The sequence below is a fragment of the Hetaerina americana genome, unplaced genomic scaffold (genome assembly GCF_022747635.1).
Source record: "Hetaerina americana unplaced genomic scaffold, ioHetAmer1.1.p SCAF_16, whole genome shotgun sequence".
Lineage (NCBI taxonomy): Eukaryota > Metazoa > Arthropoda > Insecta > Odonata > Calopterygidae > Hetaerina > Hetaerina americana.
The window spans coordinates 3664276-3684632 of NW_027286719.1; the positions used below are offsets into that span (position 1 = coordinate 3664276).

A 20357-nucleotide genomic window follows, 5' to 3' on the forward strand; every position below is an offset into this window, starting at 1 on the left:
CATCTTTATCTGGTTCACAGAAGCCTACCATGTGAACATACTTGGTATGGTCACAGCAGTGAAAAGGTTAAGGTTTAGCTAGTTCATGGGCTACCATGAGTCTGTAGTGACACATCAGGTTTTTGGATCCATGTTATCATTTGAGTGAACATGTAAAGATAATGAATAATTCACCAACCAAATTGAAATTTGTCGCTAAGCTACTGAGCCGGTCAAATATGTTGCAATGCTACCAGACCTTTAAGTATATTTATTTGGTAAAATTGTATCCTGGCGCTCAGGGGAACATACAAAATGGGGTAGAGAGGGATGAGGTAATTTTTGCAAAAAAAATGTCTTTTATATACATTCTCGGCACTATACTATATTTCATCATAGAGTACAAAGATTTTTATTCAATTCCGAGTGTGCCCAATGGGAAAATAACAAATACTTATTACACAAATTCATTTTTTTCCCTTAACTAAAGCTAATCTCATTAAAACCAAACAAGATTAAACACACAGTCAACATTAATAAAATTTCTTTGTATTATATTAAATTAATCATTCCAACATCCTTCATATAAATACACCATGGACAGCAATTGGAATATGTGCTGAGACTTCTGCTCTCGCAATTTCTGAGAGGTCTTTTGCATTGAGCACTAAGAGGTAGTCAGGTTTTTCTTTTCTAACATCTGTAATACAGGACAAAAGGATCCCGTCGTCTTCGTCAGTGGGTGTAGAATGTGGTATGAACTGCACTTCTCCAGCGTACGTGTAGGGACTTTCCTTCCAAACCAGGATCTCTCGAGTATGCACATTAACCTTAACGATCTGGAAATAAAAATAGCAAATCAATTCTTCTCAAGAGGGTCATAAATGAATGCCCCCATACATCACTTCCCTGTATACCGCTTCAAAGAAAACAGTTCCTATACCAGAGCGAGTGTGTGTTCTTTCTTTGGTGTGTTTGAACTCGTGGTGATTGAATGTAGAACACTTTCAGACCACTTCTAGGGAGTCAGTGTGAATATGGTAATTTGATCTCTAGCGAGTGATTAAATTTCTCTCTAAACCAACTTGTGTGCTTGTAATATAGCAGTGGCTTTACTTAACTGGAGGCTATCCAGAGCATCCCTAAAAGGGACCACTAATAGGTAGAGTGATTGTGACCTTCAGTTATCACTGGCATGGAAGTAGTTTCCCCATGAACAAACACCAGGAGTTTGTTTTTTCCCGTATGAATTTCTTGAATGTTTGTTTTCAATGTGAGCTAATTCCGGGCCCCTGGCCTTTCCATATAAATCACTGCAGTTAATCAGCCCATACAGTGCTATTATAGTATACCCAGTTCACAAAAGGATGTTAAATTTATGGTTATGGGATTCTATGTCCTTTATTGGGCTTTGATTTGGAACAGTATTTTTGCAAATATTGATATGCACCCCAGCCTCCCTCACCAATACATCCTAACAAGAATATATGAGAACAAAATGTCTGAATAGTTTAATCTCCCCTCGATCACTCAAGGGCCCCCTGATATTGCCCTATCGCATCCCCTGTCATCCATACATCACCCACATCAGCACAGCAATCCGACATCCTCAAGTTATCCACCACCGAACTAAAAAGCCATGATGAACCAAGCAAAGGCTCAACTTTTCCCCAAATCTAAAGGTCAACCAGTTTAAAGGGGCAGGAGACGGTTGAATTCTGCTGTAATCTAAGAAGGCAAGCTTTCTGGCATGACATAGATAAGTCCCTTGTGCAAACTCTGAATCATTTTTTCCGCAATTTCTAAATATTATCATACATTGAATAATGAACCAAAATCATTGCCATAAAATCACACAAGTGAAAACCTTATTTATCCAGTTGTTAAGATGAATATTTGCATCTGACAATTTGTCATCGCACTCTTTTGCTACTGATACTTTTCAGCTCAAAAAGAAGGCTACATTACCAATTCAGTTGAATGATCTATGCACTGAAATGAAGAAGTCTACTGAGAATATACTATCTAAAAATATGCCGAATCAACAAAAGCTGAAAGCCTCCAAGGAAACAACAGAAAATAATAATTTACCTAAGACAGGAATAAAGTAACCTAAAGCTGAGTCACTGACTAAAAATATTTACAAAGGGCAGGAAATCATGCCCTCTGCTAGCCCTTCACGTGGGACTTCTTCCTGAGTGAAGGAAATGGATGAGTCCCTTCGGAAACAGAAGTGTGTCTTGCCAGGCACAAAGGAACAGTGAATTAAGAAAAGCAGAAAGAGGTGGAAAGTCAGAGAGATGTATCCTATAGCTCTCAGGTGTTACTGCATACCCAAAATCCACAAACTATCCTGCCATATGTCCTGTGGTTTCTGGCATCGGCTCCCCCACACATTCACTAGCCATGATGGTCAAGCGTAAATTGATGGAACAATAGGTTAAGTGCCACAAAAAGGCCTTTTTAGTGCAATTTGACATCGAGAATATTTTCACAATTATCCCCGAAGAGGAATCAGTGCAATGAGCAGGTGATGTATTACACAATGCCAAGACACTGAAAAAATCAGTGATGAACTAACACCCCTAATTAAACTATGCAATAAACATAATTATTTAGTGTTCATTGGCAACTTTTCTTAACAATTGAAATTGAAATTAAACCTCTTGTCTTTTCCACATAGAAAAATTTTTTATTTACTACCTAGGTTTCATTAAAGTATAACATCATCAGGTAAAAATACAAGTCAAACAGTATACAGGGTCGCACCCAAAAGTGGTAGGACTGATTTTCTCTGGCGCGAACGGAGCGGTGGAGGGGGGTCTGCCTGGCAGGGTAAGGTGGAGGGGGCTCTTAGCAACAGACCAAAACTAACCTCAGTCGCCTGCGGGCTGTCGTTGAGTGAGGACACCGTTTTTAGTGAAGCAAGTTTTTTGTCCGCGTCGAAAAACAAAATGAATCTGAATTTAGAGCAACGTTATTCCGTGAAGTTTTGTGCGAAACTCGGGAAGACGGAAACTGAGACCCTCGATATGATCAAGCAGGCTTATGGGGACACTGCCTTAAGCCGTTCCTCAGTATTTGAGTGGCACAAGAGGGTAGGGAGCTCGTTCAAGACGGCCATCACTTCGGACGGCCGTCGACGGCAAGAACCGACACGAATTGGACAGAGTGAGGACACTGTATATATCTCTGGAAGGAGGAGAAGAGGAGTGAGGGAACTGTTTTATTTTTTTAAGAAATTGACGGCTTGGCCATGAGATCCTCCCCTATCACCCCTGTTGTCCGAAATATTCTCAAACAGCTTAGAAATGGAATTACTCTTGAAAAATGTGCACTACTGGCTCCACGACTTAGACGGGTGTATTGTGCCTATGGTTGGGAACAAAAAGACAACTGAGGAAGTTTTTAACTCTCATTAGCTCACTAAACAACAAAATGAACAAAAACTCACAGTGGAGACCCCCAAAGTGATTTGTAATGTATATCTCCCAGAGTGAGCACCATGTAGTCCAAGAAATCTTGAGAATCTCAACAGACAACTTGTGATAACATTTGGTTTTCCTATTGATTTTAATGCTCACAACCCCCTTTGGAGAGGAGTTATGTCCATCATGGATCAAAGGGGGTGGATTTTAGAAAACTTTATTAATGAATTTAATTTTATTTTGTTGAATAATAATAGGAAGAAGACACATTTCAACACTAATAATGGAAGGTTCTCCTTCCATAGGCTTAGTCATATGCTCTGCTTGTCAACACTCGTGCATTGTAACAGTGAGTACACCTTGACATGTTAGGGAGTATCGATATTAAAAGATTTTGTACTTGCCCACTGGCATTATTTTAAGATACAATGCATTTCACCAACTAGCGGCACATCAGGTACAAATTTCGTTCACATGCAGCAGTTGAATGTAAATGCTTCGGACAGAGGAGATGGGGTGGCTATGTAGGAGGGTGAGGTAGGATGGGAAATTGAAGGCAGGGGTTGGGGTTATTTAGATAAGGGAAGGAAAAAAGCAGTGGTGTCGTTACTATGCTGTAGCCCCTGACCACATGTCATCTCTGGGCTAAAATTATTAAATAAGGAGTCTATATGAGACCATTATCCTGCATCTCTGGTGTGTATGTCAAGCCCCTCAATATAATGTCTCCCTTGGATATAAGCAAAACAGGACCATTTTTTTCCACCATCTGAAGCAGCTTCAATTACCACCAACTCTTCTTGATAGCTAAGAGGAATCCTGAGAGGGAGAAGCTTTGATTTTCAAAAAGGGTGCTCTGCACATTTTTACAATGAACCATTTATGTCATGGCAGCCCTGCTATGGCAGATGCTACCATAGCAGGGTGGTACCGATTGTGTGTATGATGTTTTCTTGAAAAATATATCCGAGCCTTCAATCCATGATATTTTAGCTGCCTTCAACCAACTTTTGGAAGGAAAATTTCCGGACAAGTGATGGGAATCAATCATGTTATCAATTGCAAAGCCTGGGGAGGAGAAGAGGGAACTCAGAAGCTAATATCCCATATCTTAGTAGAGTAGTTGCCTCTGGAAACTCATGAAGAGAATGGTGAACTGCTGACTAATTGGGCAACTAGATGGTGCCTAGAGAGGCAAGACCTTCTGTCTCTTGTTTAATGAGGTTTTTGGTGCAGTACATCAACAATTGATCATTTGGTCCACAAAGATAACTACATCCAGGAAGCCTCTCTTGTGTGGCAATAGGTCATAGCCACCTTTTTTAAATAGGAAAGGCATACATGGGAAGAGGTCCCATCATGTGATTGAAAATAGGGCACTGTGCTCTGGCACACTCCTACGTCTTCATTGAAGATAAAAATCCACCTCGCTGTGAAGATTCTAATGCCTCAATGGCCATCTGTCATTATTATTATTACTTTCTATTTTCCCAGAGATCACAATACAAAAATACCAGGTGGGTGGTGTATGTACATGATATAAGGCACGTCAAAGAGGAGCAAAGACACAGGCTCAATTAAGATACATAAAAGAAATTGTGCTCATAGTTACATAAATGTTTGGTACAAACCCATGAACATTGACTGTAACATGCACATGCAATATCAAATTCAGAAAAATTATTGATCACCAACATGAATCAGACCACGACCATTGCTAGAAACTAAAATTATGAACTTACTGATTGGGAATATTGTTGAGATATTCATCTACCGAGTAGAACATACTGTGCTGTAGATATCTTTTTAATTTATGCCTGAATGCAGCAGTTCCCTTTGTATCCTTGATACTTTTGGGTAGTTTGTTATATAATCTGATGCCCATTGCATTGGGTCCTAATTTCAATGCTTTAGTTCTTATATTCCCATAATGGATGCCATTCCTGCCTCTGGTGTAATGATGATGATAGGCAGAGTTAAGAGAATAGTTGCCAATGTTATTTTTTATATATAGAATTAAAAACATAATGTAGATGCACGGGAGTGGTAGCAAATTTAATTCACGGAAAATAGGCCTTGATGGAGCATTATGAGGTTTCCTGGTGATGATTCTAATAGCTTTCTTTTGCATTTTAAAGATGGTTTGAGAAATAGTAGCTGATCCCCATAATACTGTAGGTTATATTTGAATAAATTTCCCCATAGTACAAATTGAGTAGTACAGTTTTACTTGTAGTTTCATACATGTACTGACAGGATGCAAGAAATATCAAGCAGACTTCATTGGGCTGAACATCAAAGGAAACCTCGTTTCTGTGCTAGGCAATAGCCCAGAAATCTTTAGCCAAGTAATATCTTTTTTAAAGGAAAGTCTCCGATGACTCTTATGACAAACAAGTGATAAAATGCATGAATAAAATTTTCCCCAATTCTATATAAAAGTTGATAGTACTTATACATGGTTATTTTCATATCTTTCTTATGGAATGTATTTAATTGTAGAGGTTCAAAATGACCTTTCCATTCTTAGCTACTCAGAAAAATTTGGCCTGTGAAAATATTTTGTAGTTGGTTGGTTCAAGGACAATTTTACATGGGTTTAAGGGAGTAAATTAAATAATCTCCCTAACACAAAGTCTTTCCAGGAAAAACTCCAGTAAGTACCTATAAAAATGGTAACTGGTATTTTCATAGCTATTTACTGAGATTACTAAGATGCATACAAATTAATTCATAGGGTTGGGGAGTATCAGTCAAGTTTCCTAGGGGAAGTTTTTTAATAAAGGGGCTTGGTTCTCAACAAAATGCCCTCATAAGAGCTATGGAAGAATGAGTGTACAACCTGCAGGGCCTGCAAAATTATTTTTCTTTCGAATATCTTTTAGAGGCTGGAATGCTACCACTTTTACATCTCCTCATCATTGCTTTTTGTTGCACAGAAGAATATGGAAGTGAAATAATAGAAAGCCCATTGGGTGTAACTGTAAATTGAGATACTTTTACAGTACATGCCCTGCTGCACCATAAATTTGGCTAAAAATATCCATGAAATTACAACACCACTGTCCAGTCAAAGATTGGAGTTACACCCATAGCTGGTCATTATCACTGATTTCTTTTGGTTGATCAGGAATTAAAAACTCCACCATATATTAAAAAGTGCTTATTATGAAGAAAATGTTATTGACTGAAATTTTCACCCCAATGGAGTTCATTATTAATCCAGTAGTTTATCTGTGGTCTGTTTTCAATTTTTGACTCACTGAACTTCTGAAAAAATTATACATTAAATTTAATCTAGACAAATATTATCAATCAATCTATATTTATTACAAGCTCCCATGGGGATGAATTACTCTCCCATTTAATTTATAATGTCATAAAATTAATACTCACCGAGTTTTGGAATGCTCCAACATCAAAGAGACCAACTGCATAGAAATATTTATATTTTTTTCCAAAAAATGATTTATTAATTATAGGAAGGTCATATCCTGGTTCTGATAATTGTTCACATGTAAGGACTATGGCATCTTCATTCTTTATTGCTGTTGCTTCTGTTCCTTTCAGAGTCACAAGATTGCAATTTTGTTTTATATCCTGAGGAAAATGAATTAATCTGTTAATATCATTCCAAATTTATTTAGGATTTGAAACCACATGCTAGCAAAAAATGTTATCTGGATGAATCATTTATCTAATGTAAATATAATAGCAGTGTTCCTATTTCAAGCAGCAATTTAATATTTTATTATTGCATTAGGTACTGGAAGATTAATGCTATTGCCCCTACTTCTTTTCCAGTTGTAATTGTAAAAATAAAATTCCCTAAGCAAGTAAAATTTTAAATTTTTGTACCCTGCACAAGTAAATTTTAACTCGATGGCATTTTCCTTATATGAAACAATTTAATATCACCCATTTATTTTGACATGGAGTAGAACCTCATAACACCAGCATAATGCCATGCTGAAAATAAATAAATTATATACAAGGTTAATTCAAAGAAAATTATGCATACATAGGATCGTAGATCACGTTCACCTTTCCTTCTATTGTGGAATGGAGCAACCAGGAATTCAAACCCGATTTGTAAAAGCAAGATCAAATCAAAATAAATTGTTAATTATTTATGATGTCTACCTAATTTCTTTTTACTAGGATGCTGTCTAGAGACATTTTTTTCCCCAACACTTCAAACTTTGGTAAAAATGTTACTCAGAATGATCGTTAAATAAATTTATATTGCCCTAATAAGGCAGAAGCATCGCCCCTGTCTTATTAGGGCAATACCTTGTATGTAAGGCATTATTCAAAAGTTTACTGTGACCTATACATCTCATTTAGCCAGCTGTTTTCGACTTGACACTTCTTGAAGGCTTCTGAAGGAGTTTCTAAATGGTAAATAAGCAGAGATTTGATTTTCAAATTGTCACTAGCATTTGTGCTAAATAGCAGCCTGAGATGGCCTTTCATTGCCTTGTAGTTAGGCAATGCATTCTCTTCCACTGTTATGTGCACAAATATAGGCTCTCTTCAGCATTTCCTTCTTGAAGAGAACTGTCTTTTTAAAATTAAAAACATGTTGTGCAGGTAATTTTGGAATATAAGAGCTTTTTGAAGTCATTTATGAGGCTCTCTCCTGCCTTTGACTCAGAGCTTGCTGCTTCACCATGCCTCACAGCACCGTAGATGACGGTTCTTCTTGGTAACTTCTCAAACCACTCTCAGCTTCCCTTAAGTACTTGTTTGGCTATGGATGATCCTGACACCTTGTTAACCAGGTCAGTAAAAATCTTGTTCCCCTTCTCAAAATTTACATCCTCTTTAATGGTATTGCATTGTAATTGGTTTCCACTCATGCATATGAGAAGCAACCTTTCATCAATGGTGAGAATACATAAGTGTATAAGTTTATACTCTTTTCACTCTATTTGAAACATCTATCTCTTTAGTCTTGTCCGTATTCTTGAAGAAGGCCAATCGTTGATGTCAATCGATTGTTGATGTACATACTATATCAGCCAGGCTCACACCTTGCTGCCTATTTTCAATGATTTTACATTTCATTTATAATGTTATTTTTGTTCTCTCATGGCTTTTTTCCCATGGACTTTTCTTCAAGTTTAATGTTAAAACCATACATAAAATATTATTAAACTTTGCACAAAAAATCACTTATAATATGTTTCGAAACAAGTTTGAAAAAATGTGTGATCACTAGTAATGCTAAGATGCTAGTGTAATGAGTGCTAGAGACAAATCCCAGCAGCAGGTTGACAATGAATCCAGGAATCCACCTCTCCTCATCACTCATTATGCGAAAAGGAACTTGTTAAGAGAGTCGTTTTCAGGACCAATATTTTTGCCAATTATGCGAATTACTTGCTGTGCCAGGTGCTCATTAAGCAAGGTTCCACTGTATGTACTTCTATCACAACAGAGTTTAGAGAAGCAAAGGAAATATATATGAATACATTTTCTCTGATAATGAAATGAAAAGAAAACTCAATGGAAGTCCTCTCAAAGGGCCTAATTTGATCCTGCATTGAAGTCCATTCCATACAATGGCATCATCAAGAACAAGCCATCCTAATTATGTAACTAATGGTTTATATAAATGAAACACAACAGCTTCTCAACTAAGTAATATTTTATCAAGACTTCCTTAAAAAAAAGTTTCCTCATCCTGCTACTGTAAAAACATACAAGGTTTGTTCCAAAAGAAGTTGGACTAATTATTTCCCGGATGGAAGGGACAGGCAGGCGGCAGATTCTCTGGCTGGGTTCAAGGGAGACGAGTCTCAGGAAAGGCTGGAGACTGGTGGCAGTTGGCTCCCAGCCTTTGCAGAGTGTGTATCGTTTGTTTGCAAAACCTCTATAACGTGACCTCCTTACGCCCCATCATAAGCCGGTTGCCGTGACAGCGATATGCCATCAAATTTTTCATGAAACTGGGATAAATCGAGAAAGAGACTCATGTCATACTCAAGTCAGCATATGGTCATAACGCCATGGGTAATTCCTGTGTTTTGAGTGGCACAAGTTGCTTCAGAAGGGTAGAGAAGATGTTGAAAACACCAAACGTTCAGGACACCCTTGGACCTCAAAAAGTGACAAAAATCTTGCAAGAGCAAAGGCTTTGTTGAACAGGGATTGCAGATTAAGTGTTTACATGGTTTATGATGAACTTGGAATCCTTAAAAGTGATGTGCATTGACTTGGGACCAAAAATATGGGTATGAGAAAGGTGTGTGCAAAGTTGATGCCGTGAGTTCTCTTAGGCAAATGAAGGGAAACTTTCACATGGATCCACCAAGAGCTTCTTGCCCATGTCAATGAGGATCCAAATATTTTAAATAATGCCCCGCCAGACTTCTTCCTCTTCCCTCACCTCAAATCTGGGCTGAAAGGTCGTTGCCATGGCTTGGTGGCAGAATGCAACAGGTCGTGAAGAGGGAGCTGAACAGAATTCTGGGCATGGCTTTCCAGAAGGCACACAAGGTGTAAAAAACCCACTGTGTAGAAGCACAAGGGTGCTACTTCAAAGACTTTTGAGTGAATGTATCAATTCTAGCAATACATTTTTTTAATCAACTCAGTCCTATTTCTTTTGGGATAGGCCTTACAAATATGAGTTACATATCATACTTACATTTACAGTTTCATTTTGCTTTGGTAGTGGAAGGACAAACCTTCTACCTCCTCCCAGATCGGAATAAGAGAATTCGGAAGATCGTAGTATTTCTAAATATAGCTTCTCCAGCAGCTCTGGGCTGTCGTATGCAATAACATCAACAATTAACTGAAAAATTAACATGCATTTATTATTTACTATTTCTATATTGGCCTATTTTGAAATATTTATATCTATTTTTTTATTTATTTAGAGGTATTCTACTGGTTAAGGTAGGTTTTGGATGGACAAAAACTAAATATTTTGCATGTCTCTCCTAAGGAGAGACAACCCAATATCCTACTCTAAAACAAGACACTCTTCATCTCTGTATACTTCCTTCCTCCCTTCAGTCCATCCAACATCCCTACCTGCTCCTTCCTCATTTTCCTAATATTCTCCCCTCATCACACTCTTCAACATCCCATTGCCAACCAATATGCTTTGCATCCATTTTTTCTGTCTCTTTAGGATTTCTCCCAACAAACCCCTCTCCTTCCCCACCATACCTAGTGCCTCCTCATTTGTTTCCCTTTCTGTCCATTTGTTTCCCTCATTTGTTTCATTTCCCTCATTTGTTTCCCTTTCTACTCCATCCATCTCCACACACATTTCAAAAGCTTTCAATCTAAGACTATCATCCAGCTTTAATGACCATGTTTCCACACCATACATAAAAGTTTTGTCGAGCATTGTCTTAACATCCTTACTCAACCTCTCTGTCATTGATTCCCTCCTTGTGAAAGCTTCTTGGCCTAATGCAATTCACCTCCTTATGTCCCTAACACTTCGATCATTTTGATCCAAACCATTCTGAGATACGTAAACTGTTCTACCTGCTCTAGTTTTTGCCTAAACATTGACTTAGCCTTTCTCATTCTGGGAAAATAATCCTGATTTTATTAATATTGATAATCATCCCATATCTATTGCAATAAATTTCCAATTCATTTAGCAATGCTTGCAACCCCTCGGCTGACTGACAAAGCCAGTCAACAGTTGGATTCATCAATGCACCTAACTGATTTTATGAATTCCCTGCCAACGTTCATTCCTACCATCAGTTCTTCCCATGCCGCTTCAATTATTTCCTCCAAATATATGTTAGAGAGCACAGGTGATAATGGGCAACCCTGCCTTACACCTCTCCTTAACACTGCCCATCCAGACTCTATGTCCCCACTCTCACCTGAGCAATATGAGACATGCAGGTTGCGGATTAGCCTCCCATCCCTCCAATCTATTCCTATTTTCTACAATATACTCATTAGTTTTTCCCAAGAGATCTCATTACTGTATGGCATCATGCATGCCTCTCCCCTTCCTGTACCTAACTGATCATTTCCTAAGAAACTATTTGCCTTTCTCCCCATCCTTTTGTTGATGATACTGAGAACCACTTCGGCTATGAGCAGAATCAAATTATTGTGCTGTAGTCCTCACATGAAGTAGGCTTTACCTTTTTTGGAATAGGAACTAACACTGATCTCACAGTCTTCTGGCCAGAGTCCTTTCTCATAAATGCTATGAATTAATCCATAAAAACTTTCTCCCACATTTTCCCAAACCTTCAAGTAGTTCCGCAGGAATATTGTCTAACCCCATGTGCTTATTTGATTTCATTTCCTTAATACCCTTTCTATGTCATTGTGAGTATGGCTGGACCTAACCAATATTCATTTATATCATATTCTCTTTCTATTTCTAACCTTGCTAGCCTAAGTTCTGTACCATGCAGTTCTTCTGTAAATTCCTTCCATCTTTATTGGTTACATCTATATAAATTATGATTATAATTAGCTGCAGTTTACCATTGTACAGAGGAGAAGGGTCATTTTTCAGGAAATTCCAGTCAGAAAAATACCAGACAATTAAAATTTTTGCATGCACATGGGGCCATTCCATGGCCCGCTAGTTTCTGAATAGAATTTATTTTGATTGGCAATAAAATGTTGAAGACGATAAAGGCAAATGAGAAAGGGGCAGGAATAAGTTAAGGATGTTGGATGGAATGAAGGGAAGAAGGCAGTTTGTGAAATAGAAGAGGCTCTACTTTAGTGTTGGATGCTGGATTGCATTTTTTAGGAAAAAGGTAAGGAAATTGTTACGGTACCCTTTCGTATCTTGGTAGCTTGTTTACATCAAAAACCTACCTTAACCAGGAGATTACCAATAATAATAATTAGCCTTTTCACTGCAGTGAATGCACTTTTATGTTCACCCAATAGGATACTGTGAGCAACTCCAACTACCCACCAACAAGCCTGTTAATCCTTGCAAAATATTCCATAGTGAAATGATTGCAAAAATGATTTGAAGATCTAAAATCATTTTTTTTATTGATTGTTTTTTTACACTAGAACAGCTATGCAGACAAAGTAACTATCACTATTCCACTGCATGTGGATGGTCAATCCCAAGAGAGAGAGAGAAATGCAGAGAAAGAGTTAAACCCTATTTGTTACATCCCTATGTCAGGGCTCAATTTATGATGTATACACAAAGCAAGTAAACCATTTATGCTTTGTAAGCACTTGGAGTAAGGATAAAGTCTTGAGAAAAAAATATTTACTCACATGACCATCTTCTTCATAGGTGTTGATATGATGGAAAACAAAGAAAGGTTTTGATGATTTATATTTCATTGGAATTATTTTACCAGTTGACTTCTCAATAACAACAAATCTGTTCTGTAAATGAGGAAAGAAGTACACTTACACCAAGAAGGCATCAAAGACTATGAACCACTACAAATGATTATTTTATGAATCAATGCACAGAACAAGTATTAAATGAAGAATCAGGCATGCATGCTAATGTCCTTACAATTTCATTAGGGTGCCATTCCATGCATTCCTTAAGTGCTTTTCCTTTAACTGGAAGAGTTAGCAGCTTCATTGCATTGACCAACATGGGCTGCTCAATGAGAATAAAATAATTTGGAGACATCCCAAAACTGTGGTAATAGTTGTAACTCACTTTATATGGTGAAGAAATACTTGCCACTATTTTGGATTTTTTCCATGCTGTGAAAAGATTTAGGTTTGCCATCAGTTCAAGAAAAATAGCTTTTTAGAATGTTAACCTATATATTAATGAGAATTACAATTACAAGATTTAACATAAGCAATATCAAAAATAAGTATTTTGATGCTGAAAACATGATTGCAAATTAATCCATTAAATTATTTTTCAAAAGTGATATTAACAGTAAGTTTCTAATGCTGATCATATGCTCTTGAAGCATATTGTACATGAATGAATTTGTCTGTGGCATCTAATGACATAGTGGCATGAAAATAATTATTTATCCTATGATCACTTGAAAAATATTTCTAGGATTGGTTTGCAGCACTTTTCCAAACAACTCTGCTAACCCCCCCAATTTTTTCATTGCTCCCTGCACTGAAATTTTCCATCACCTGCTTCCCATTGTTCAATCATCCTCAGCATTCTGCTGTAATTCTCCCCCTCTACATGATATGTATGGTCAGTGGACAATAAAATATTATTATTATTATATTTCCATTAATTATGGTCTTCAGGAATTTTTCAATTAGTTTTCCTCTTCTCCTTGTAACTGCCCTCCATATTTTCTCTTTACCCAGTCTTTGAAAGACTTTATTTCCTACTATGCCTGTTCAATTTATTTTCATCATTATTTGTTAGCATCACATTTCCATCACCTCCAATTGTCTTTTCTCAGTGACTGCGGCTTCACATATGTTTGAATGAATAGATTACGCATGCCAATGATCATACTATTTGCCTTTGGTAGTATGCCTTCTCTGAAAGAAAGATTTTCTAGCCATTCTTATTTTGGTTGCTATGGCCCTCTTGCTCTTACCATCATTACCTTATCCTTACTACTTAAAGGGCGGAATATTTCCTCTTTTTCAAACGAGTCTTTCCAAATTCCTATTGCAAGTATGATATGCCGTCTGCATATCATACTTGTAGGATATTTACCCTTTCTCCTTATAATCATACTGTGTGCTCTCTGATATTTTTCTGGATCTCAGTGATTGCCTTTTCAATACTTGCATTAAATATCAACACTGATAATAAGCAGCAACCTTGCCTTACTCCTCTTTTGATTTTAGCTTTTCTTGCATCACATCTAATACGCGGCCACCTGCTCTCAACATACAGCATGTTATCAGTCTCTTGGCCTTGAAGTTAATTCCAATTACTTTTAGGGCTCATCTCTCCATCATACTCCGTATACCATGTATCTACCTTTATATGATATCTTTCAAAATTGTCTTAGATAAGCAGCAGTAAAACCTAAAATGCCCTAACCTTACCTTGAATTGGTGATTTTAAATGATAAACTATTATACAGCGTAATCAAATGAAAATTTTACAACCAAGTGCGCAATGAATTTATCAGCTATAATACTTGGTATGGTTAGATGAAAGCATCAAAGATTTAAGAGCAAAATCCACTCACCATCATTGGCCTTACCACCTGTTGATTGTGGTATTCTTACAATGTGGTGCTTAATTCCAGATATTATTGAGGATCCAAGGCAATAGCTGATATCCTTTTCATCTTTCACTACATGAGAACTTGCAATATGCAAGCCAACAAACTTGACAAGATCTGTCTAAGAATTAAAAAACAAAAGACAAAATTTATTACTATCATATTTCCCAGCCCATAAAATGCAATTTTTTGCTCCAAAATGTGCTCTTAAATCAGTCTCCATCTTATGGGTTGGGGTTAGGTGGGTATAATTTCAATCTATGAGCATCTATGGCTATCAGAAAACCTTAGCTATTAGTGGGCAAAGGAAAAATGGTTCATTCCATTTTGCAATTTGCTCCCTCATATGGAGATCATTCTCTGAATGCTCATTGTCACGTAAAATCTGTATGTCATTTAAATTTTTACACAAGATAATATATTCAAATACATATATTTAAAAAATTGTCACTGCTTCTATGCATCAAGCTTAATTAATCATAGGGATTTTCTCCAGAAAGACAATTAAGAAGGCTAAATATTCTTGGCTCAAAATGCTATCGACATATTTGCCGATAGAAGGATATCTTATGAATCTTTTCTTGCACATTGGAAACAGGCAATAACATTATCTATTTTAAAATGTATGCTCATGATGGTATATGACCATAAACATTTTTAACAAACACATGCTTTTTCGGAGATCTCACTTTTTCTAAGGGAAGAAATTCAATTCACTGACCTTGTGAGGTACATGTACCTATGTGTAACAACCTCAATATTGAACTCATAAACTGTATTAAATTGATTTTCCTCAACTGAACTCAATTACTAACCCATTGTTTTAATACTGATATGTTTTGACACTCAACTGCCTTCTTGGCAATGTGCAGTCAAAGCTTTCTACAGTGCCAGACATTCATATTATACCACCCGTTTTATTTAAAGGGCAGATGAGGGCACAACTTGGAAATAAAAACAGGATTAGGGCAGAATGAGGAATAGTGTTGCATCTGTGCATGAGAATGGGCTGTACTTAAATCATTCTGTTGTGCAAAAGCATTACTACACTATCTGTTAATGATAGTTCAGAAAACACTTAGAGAGTCAGCTCAGAATTGTGTATTTCCTTCTGAATAATTAGTACTATGATTATTATAAGCAAAGGAATTGTGGAAGCAAGTTTTTACAGGATAAATTTAAGAATATTCCTTATGAGTTTAATATTTTTGAAGGGATTTACCTTTTCACAAGTTCCCAAATCCTTGGGATTAACCCGGATCAAAACACTTGTTTCTGAGGCTACGTAAAGGCTGTCTTCCAAAGTATAGAGACCAATAAGGTTATTGTCTGTCACATCTGGTATCTTTGGAGATAGAAATAAGTTGATGTTAGATAAACGATAGGCACATGTTTAAGATGATGTTAGAATTTGAAAATTATATATAACATCTAACAGGCACTCTCAACAGAAAATTTCTGATTGTGAGGAAAATCCAGAGAGTAACGTTATCAAATAATCATATCATGAAAACAAAGTTATTCTTATGCTTTGGTTTTGCAATAAAAGGAATTTCTCCAAATCAATCATACATCATATAAAGATTTCATTCATTTATATCTATATAAAAAATTAGTTTTCCATATTTTTATTGAAAGAATAGAAACAAAATACATAAAAATTCCATGACAGTTTTCTGGTAAAAGAGGCAAAGTTGAGACTTGTGATTATTGTAATAGACATAATGTGATGGATATTAGCACTATTTTTAAATTTTACTTGTCCTCTTTGCAAATTTCATGCCGACAAAAAAAGAGCATATCACCTTTTGGTTTGCAATCCTTTTCCCCAGGAATGTAAAACTAAAATACTAATTATTTTCGCTTAAAGTGTATTATTTTGTATCTAAATCAAAATTTGAGTTATGGAATAAGTTTTCAGGCATTTGGCATTCTATTTTGTCATGTTGAGCCATTCAGTTAAGGAATGAAGTATTTTGCATGGAAAGCATAATAATTTGTAGTCTGTTTTGGAACAGATTTACTTCTAAGTCACACTCAATAATATCATTCTCTCTAATGGAGTCATGTAGTGTCATCTATACTTAGTTGTAGGCAGTACTCACATTGCTTTTTAACCTGAGCAGACTATGACAAAAATCAAACAGATCACTTTTTATCATCTTACTATTTGATAGTTTAAAATTCAGTCAAATGAATCCCGTAAATGGAAATTTCAGTTCTAATGGAAAGACTATTACATTTAATTTCAATAAACCTATGCTAATTAATTGACTCCTGTAGCATCTTCCCACTAATCATCTTCCACATAATCTGGACCAAGTCAGGCCAAGCCATCCAGGTGGCAGGTTTGGTAGAGGCTCCTGCTGTGTGCTGTACCAAAACTCTTTAAAAGTTTTCTTTGAACATTTTTCCTCCAAGCTGTTATGAATTTGGTTGAAAATAATTTAAATACTTCAACAATGCATCAGTATTCAAGTTGTACATTTGAAACTATGCATAAACTGCATACTACATGGAACATAATTCTTACGCTCAACTAAACACTATATATTTTGCAGACACAAGTACATAGAATTAGATGACTCTGATATGTACCTACTCAACTGACTCCTCAGCAATGTGCAGTCAAAGCATTCTATGGAGCCAGACATACTTACTCTACCATCCCTTTATTTAAAGCTGTTACATGAGGGTACAACTTGGCAATAAAAACAGGATTAGGGCAGAATGAGGAATAGTATTACATCTGTGCACGAGAATGGGCTGTACTTAAATCATTCTGTAGTACAAGTGCATTACTGTTGTACAACATTATCTGTTAAAGATAGTTCAGAAAACACTGAGAGAGTCAGCTCAGAAGGTCAAAATTTCCTTGTAATTTTGTGACTCTCCAAAATTATACTTGATGATTATGGGATTGTTTGGCAGTAAAACTGAACCAAATATTGACTATAGCACTGAAGATACACAACATTAAAAGAAAACATGTAACATGGAGCATTATGCACAGAGAGGTTTCTCGAGGTAGTGGATGCAGTGTTTTCTTTTATGAGTTTGGTATTGCCTAACATACTGATGTGATAAAGGAGGCTCAGCTCTTTGCTCTTAGATTTGAATTCAGTTTACAAGGAAGATCATTTTTTGACAGTTGTAAGGTTATTGGAAGATGAAGGATAGGAAGAGACAATGTAAAGGTCATTCATACATCAATGACCTCATGGGGTAGGAATGTGTGGTGCTGACATACCAAAATTCAGCATGAAAAACTTGCCAAATACTTGAATCTAGACAAATTCACAGCAAGAAGTGATTGGTAATGGTAGTCTAGAAGGCATTATATTTAGGATATAAGAGTGCCATCATCCTGTTCTCTCCTGCTGCACAGCATAGGTCTCACCTGACAATTGGTTCAGGCAACAGCAAAACTTAAGTGTTAACTCCTTTGCCTAAGGAGAGCTGAGCAACTTGCATCATCTGCCACTTACATACTTAAAACTGGAGTTTAATCAATGAAACTTATACCACATATACATCACACTTCACTATATGGCATAAAATTATAAGTTCAAACTAATTATGCAAATGAAAATTTATGATCAACTCTCTATTCAAGAGCCCTTGTGGAATAAAATTGAACAGATAGAAAATTTGTTCCATACAATTTAATTACTCCGTATACATACTTAATTATTATGAGATCTTCTGGATTTGGGGGACATGGTAGTCTGACAGGGTAGAGCATTAGATGCCCCCTAGGGATGCCTTAACTGGACCCAAGCTCTGTGACATTTGAGGTACCCGATCTTCCTGAGATATCACACGGCAGTACAGGAAAGGATCTTGCCCTTCCTGCCCTGATGTGTGAAATACACTCGTTGTTGAGCTTAGTTTAGTACAAGGTGAGCTCTACTCTTAACTATCAAACCAGCCTTCAGGTTGATAACTGTAGTGGTGGGATTTACCATAGCCTTATGAGGTTGCCAGAAGCATCACTGTCTCAGTACCTGTTCCAATGTATGTGTTAAAAATTTGCTAATTTAATGTATCATAACACAATGAACTAGGACATGTAGCACTAAGAGACATAATTATCCAGTGCATGGAAGAAGTGAAGCAAGACTCAGCTGGATGGGATGAGGTTCCCTGCTCACTTCTTAAGGGGAAATGTAGCAATTATCTTTTAGCTCCCATTACTCACTTAGTAAATGCTTCTCTATCATCAGGTGTATTTCCTGACAAACTGAAATTCTCAGTAGTCATTCCGCTATACAAAAGTGGGAATCAGGAGGTAATGGACAATTACCGCCCGATAACAAAAGTTTCTGTGTTCTCAAAAATACTTGAATCTGTCATTGCAAACAGAATAATGGAATTCCTAATAAAAAACAGTATTTTATCAAAGTCCCAATTTGGCTTTATTAAAGGACTTTCTGCTGAGCTCGCTGCTTTATACAAGTTTATTGACTCTGTTCTTGATGGCATAGATAATAACGCCAAGACACTTTGTATATTTTATGATCTTAGAAAGGCTTTTGACTCTGTTGACCATGTAATTCTTCTGCATAAACTCCATTGCTATGGACTAAGAGGTATTGCAACCAAATTAATAAGGTCCTTCTTGACAAAGAGAATGCAATGTGTAACTATTTCCAGTGCAAATATGAAAAAATGGTCATCCTCCTACCAGGAGGTTATTAGAGGGGTTCCCCAAGGATCCATTCTGGGGCCACTGCTATTTCTGTTATACATTAATAATCTGCCAAACTCATTAAATGGTGAAGTATTCATGTATGCAGACGATACCAATCATCTGTTAAAGCAGGCAGGAAATGTGGTTCTACCAGCTCAGGAAGCTGTCACAAACATAGAGAGTTGGTGTTCTAATAATAAGGTTCTAATAAATAAGAGTAAATCATCCTATATGCTGTTTCATACGCCACAGAAGAAAATTGACTGTAGTCCATATATTAAGTTTACAGACAACAGTCTAGGACGTACAACAGGTATTAAATTCCTTGGTTTGTTCTTAAATGAATGTCTTAGTTGGGATAGTCACATTGATAATCTTGCATCTCAAATTGCCTCTGGTTGTTATTTAATCAGAAGGATGAAAAAACTTATGAATACTGACACAGCCATAAGTCTATATTATGCACATGTCTATAGCAGATTGAAATATGGCATAGTGGCATGGGGAAATTCCCCTCCATCTGAAAGAATTTTTAAACTCCAAAAGTGGGCAATAAGAACAATTTGTAATGCTAGTCAAAAAGAGAGCTGTAGAGGCCTATTTAAAAAGCTGAGGATTATGCCTCTATCCTGCATTTATATGTATGAATCCATATTATTTGTAAAAACTTTTGAAGGTAAATTTAACTTAAAAACAAATAAAAATGTGCATAACTATGATACCAGAAAAAAATCCAATTATGTAACAAGTTCTCATAAACTTTCTATGTTCAGCAATGGGCCTACGTATATGGGTTGTAAATTATTTAACAATTTGCCAATAGAAATAAAAAATGAGCAAAGACTGGTGTATTTTAAAATTAAATTAAAAAAATATTTACTTGACAATTGTTTTTACAATGTAAAAGAATTCTTGTTTAAATGACTGTTAATATTGCTGTATGATGTTTAAATCTTGTAATATGTACTACTATTTTAATGTATATTTGACAAGGCCTATATATGTACTAACATATCAACAGGACCAATAAATTTATTATTATTATTATTATTATTAACTATTAATACTTCATCAAGCATAGATAATTTTAAG

At 36.3% G+C, this 20357-nt stretch overlaps 1 protein-coding gene across 1 annotated transcript in view; it reads right to left on the reverse strand.

Annotated features, from left to right (window-relative positions):
* Positions 1–363: 363 nt before the first annotated feature.
* Positions 364–20357, reverse strand: part of LOC139687033 (beta,beta-carotene 15,15'-dioxygenase-like) — a 57615-nt gene continuing 37621 nt past the window's right edge. The window contains exons 4-10 of the mRNA XM_071584134.1: positions 15795–15917; positions 14537–14693; positions 12910–13109; positions 12660–12773; positions 10063–10212; positions 6804–7007; positions 364–818 (exon numbers count right to left, since the gene is read on the reverse strand). Of these exons, the coding sequence (XP_071440235.1) occupies positions 561–818; positions 6804–7007; positions 10063–10212; positions 12660–12773; positions 12910–13109; positions 14537–14693; positions 15795–15917 (1206 nt within the window). The 3' untranslated portion in view covers positions 364–560. The remainder of the gene's footprint in view (positions 819–6803; positions 7008–10062; positions 10213–12659; positions 12774–12909; positions 13110–14536; positions 14694–15794; positions 15918–20357) is intronic.